Genomic DNA, 2,500 nt, shown 5'->3' on the forward strand with positions numbered 1-2,500 from the left:
GGAAGGCTCTGTGGGAGTCTCTGTGGGAGTCTCTGTGGGAGGCTCTGTGGGAGGCTCCGTGAGAGTGTCCGTGGGAGTCTCTGTGGGAGTCTCTGTGGGAGTCTCTGTGGGAGGCTCCGTGAGAGTGTCCGTGAGAGTGTCCGTGGGAGTCTCTGTGGGAGTCTCTGTGGGAGTCTGTGGGAGTCTCTGTGGGAGTCTCTGTGGGAGGCTCCGTGGGAGTCTCTGTGGGAGTCTCTGTGGGAGTCTCTGTGGGAGTCTCTGTGGGAGGCTCCGTGAGAGTGTCCGTGAGAGTCTCTGTGGTGTCTCTGTGGGTATTATTAGGTGGGTGTCTCTGTGAGAGTTTCTGTGGTGTCTCTGTGGGTATTATTATGTGGGTGTCTCTGTGGGTGTCTCTGTGGGTGTCTCTGTGGGAATCTCTGGGAGTCTCTGTGGGTATTATTCTGCGGGGTCTTTCTTACATGTTTCTCCAGAGTGTTGAGGTGTTGTTCATCCTGATCACTCAGCGGTTTACAGCCCACCTGACAGAGCAGAGAACAGTGACACAAACAGTGTTTATCCACTAAACCTGTACCTACTGTATCACTTGTGTGTGTGTGGAGGGGGGTGTTTGGGTTTGTGTGTGTGTGGAGGGGGGTGTTTGTTTCACTCACCAGTAAGACTGAGATGGCCACACCATGATCTTGGTCCAGGAGAGGAATTATCAAAGCTGGAGAGAGAGAGACAGAGAGAGAGAGAGACAGAGAGAGAGAGAGAGGCAGAGAGAGAGTGGCAGAGAGAGAGACAGAGAGAGAGAGAGAGACAGAGAGACAGAGAGAGAGAGACAGAGAGAGAGAGACAGAGAGAGAGAGAGAGACAGAGAGAGAGAGGCAGAGAGAGAGTGGCAGAGAGAGAGTGGCAGAGAGAGAGACAGAGAGAGAGAGACAGAGAGACAGAGAGAGAGAGACAGAGAGAGAGAGACAGAGAGAGAGAGAGACAGACAGAGAGAGAGTGGCAGAGAGAGAGACAGAGAGAGAGAGGCAGAGAGAGAGAGAGGATATACAAGGTCTGAGGTCATCTGCCTTTAGCTCAAAGAGCAGGAACCCAGACTTCATCAAAGAAATTGGAAATACAAGAAACCTGGTATAGAGGAGATGAACCAACTGGTTGCCCTCTAGGTTGCAGAGAGCTGGTAGTCCCATCCACCAAACTACCAGGTGTAAATAAGGGAGGAGACTCAGGCGGTATGCTAATTTGGTATAAAGCAGAGCGAACCCACTCTATTAAATTAGTCAAAACAGGAACATTTTACATCTGCCAAGAAATGAATTATGGAAATTACCTCAAAACAAAAAAAATGTCCTCCTGTGTGCTACCTATATTCCCCCCACTAAAATCCCCATACTTTGATGAAGACAGCTTCTCCATCCTAGAGGGGGAAATCAATCATTTCCAGGCCCAGGGACATGTACTAGTCTGTGGCGACCTAAATGCCAGAACTGGACAAGAACCTGACAACCTCAGCACACAGGGGGACAAACACCTGCCTAGAGGTGACAGCATTCCCTCCCCCATATGCCCCCCTAGGCACAAATACGACAACATAACCAACAAACGGGTCACAACTCCTGCAGCTCTGTCGCACGCTGGGTATGTACATAGTCAACGGTAGGCTTCGAGGGGACTCCTATGGTAGGTACACCTATAGCTCATCTCTTGGCAGTAGTACTGTAGACTACTTTATCACTGACCTCAACCCAGAGTCTCTCAGAGTGTTCACAGTCAGCCCACTGACCTCAACCCAGAGTCTCTCAGAGTGTTCACAGTCAGCCCACTGACACCCCTATCAGACCACAGCAAAATCACAGTCTACTTGAACCGAGGAAAACTCAATCATGAGGCATCAAAGCCAAAGGAACTGAGTAATATTAAAGAAATGCTATAGATGAATGGAATGCAGTTTGGAAATCTACCAAAAAACAATTAGGCAACAACAAATTCAATCCCTTTCAGACAACTTCCTGGACAAAAGGTTTCACTGTTATAGTGAAGAAGTTAAAACATGGCAGTGTATTTTATCTTTCAGCTTTGCTTTCAAATCAAAGAAATTCAAGCAGACAACATAAGAAAATGAACAACAATGACAAATGGTTTGATGAAGAATGTAAAAACCTAAGAATGAAATTGAGAAACCTGTCCAACCATTGAACTACAGGTCAAAACACAAACCAACCTCCAACCCAAAAGGCCTGTGGTGTTGATGGTATCCTAAATTAAATGATAAAATATACAGACCACAAATTCCAATTGGTTATACTTAAACTCTTTAACATCATCCTCAGCTCTGGCATCTTCCCCAATATTTGGAACCAAGGACGGATCACCCCAATCCACAGAAGTGGAGACAAATTTGACCCCAATAACTACCGTGGGATATGTGTCAACAGCAACCTTAGGAAAATCATCTTCATTATCATCAACAGCAGACTCGTACATTTTCTCAATGAAAACAATGTACTGAGCA

At 46.9% G+C, this 2,500-nt stretch overlaps 1 protein-coding gene across 2 annotated transcripts in view; it reads right to left on the reverse strand.

Annotated features, from left to right (window-relative positions):
- LOC127907123 (cGMP-dependent 3',5'-cyclic phosphodiesterase-like) overlaps positions 1-2,500 on the reverse strand; it is a 266,221-nt gene that overhangs the window by 61,439 nt on the left and 202,282 nt on the right. For both annotated transcript variants that reach the window (XM_052460864.1, XM_052460916.1), the window contains exons 6-7: positions 651-706; positions 459-518 (exon numbers count right to left, since the gene is read on the reverse strand). In XM_052460864.1, coding sequence (XP_052316824.1) covers positions 459-518; positions 651-706 — 116 coding nt within the window. The remainder of the gene's footprint in view (positions 1-458; positions 519-650; positions 707-2,500) is intronic.

The sequence above is a fragment of the Oncorhynchus keta genome, chromosome 1 (genome assembly GCF_023373465.1).
Source record: "Oncorhynchus keta strain PuntledgeMale-10-30-2019 chromosome 1, Oket_V2, whole genome shotgun sequence".
In the NCBI taxonomy this organism is placed as follows: domain Eukaryota; kingdom Metazoa; phylum Chordata; class Actinopteri; order Salmoniformes; family Salmonidae; genus Oncorhynchus; species Oncorhynchus keta.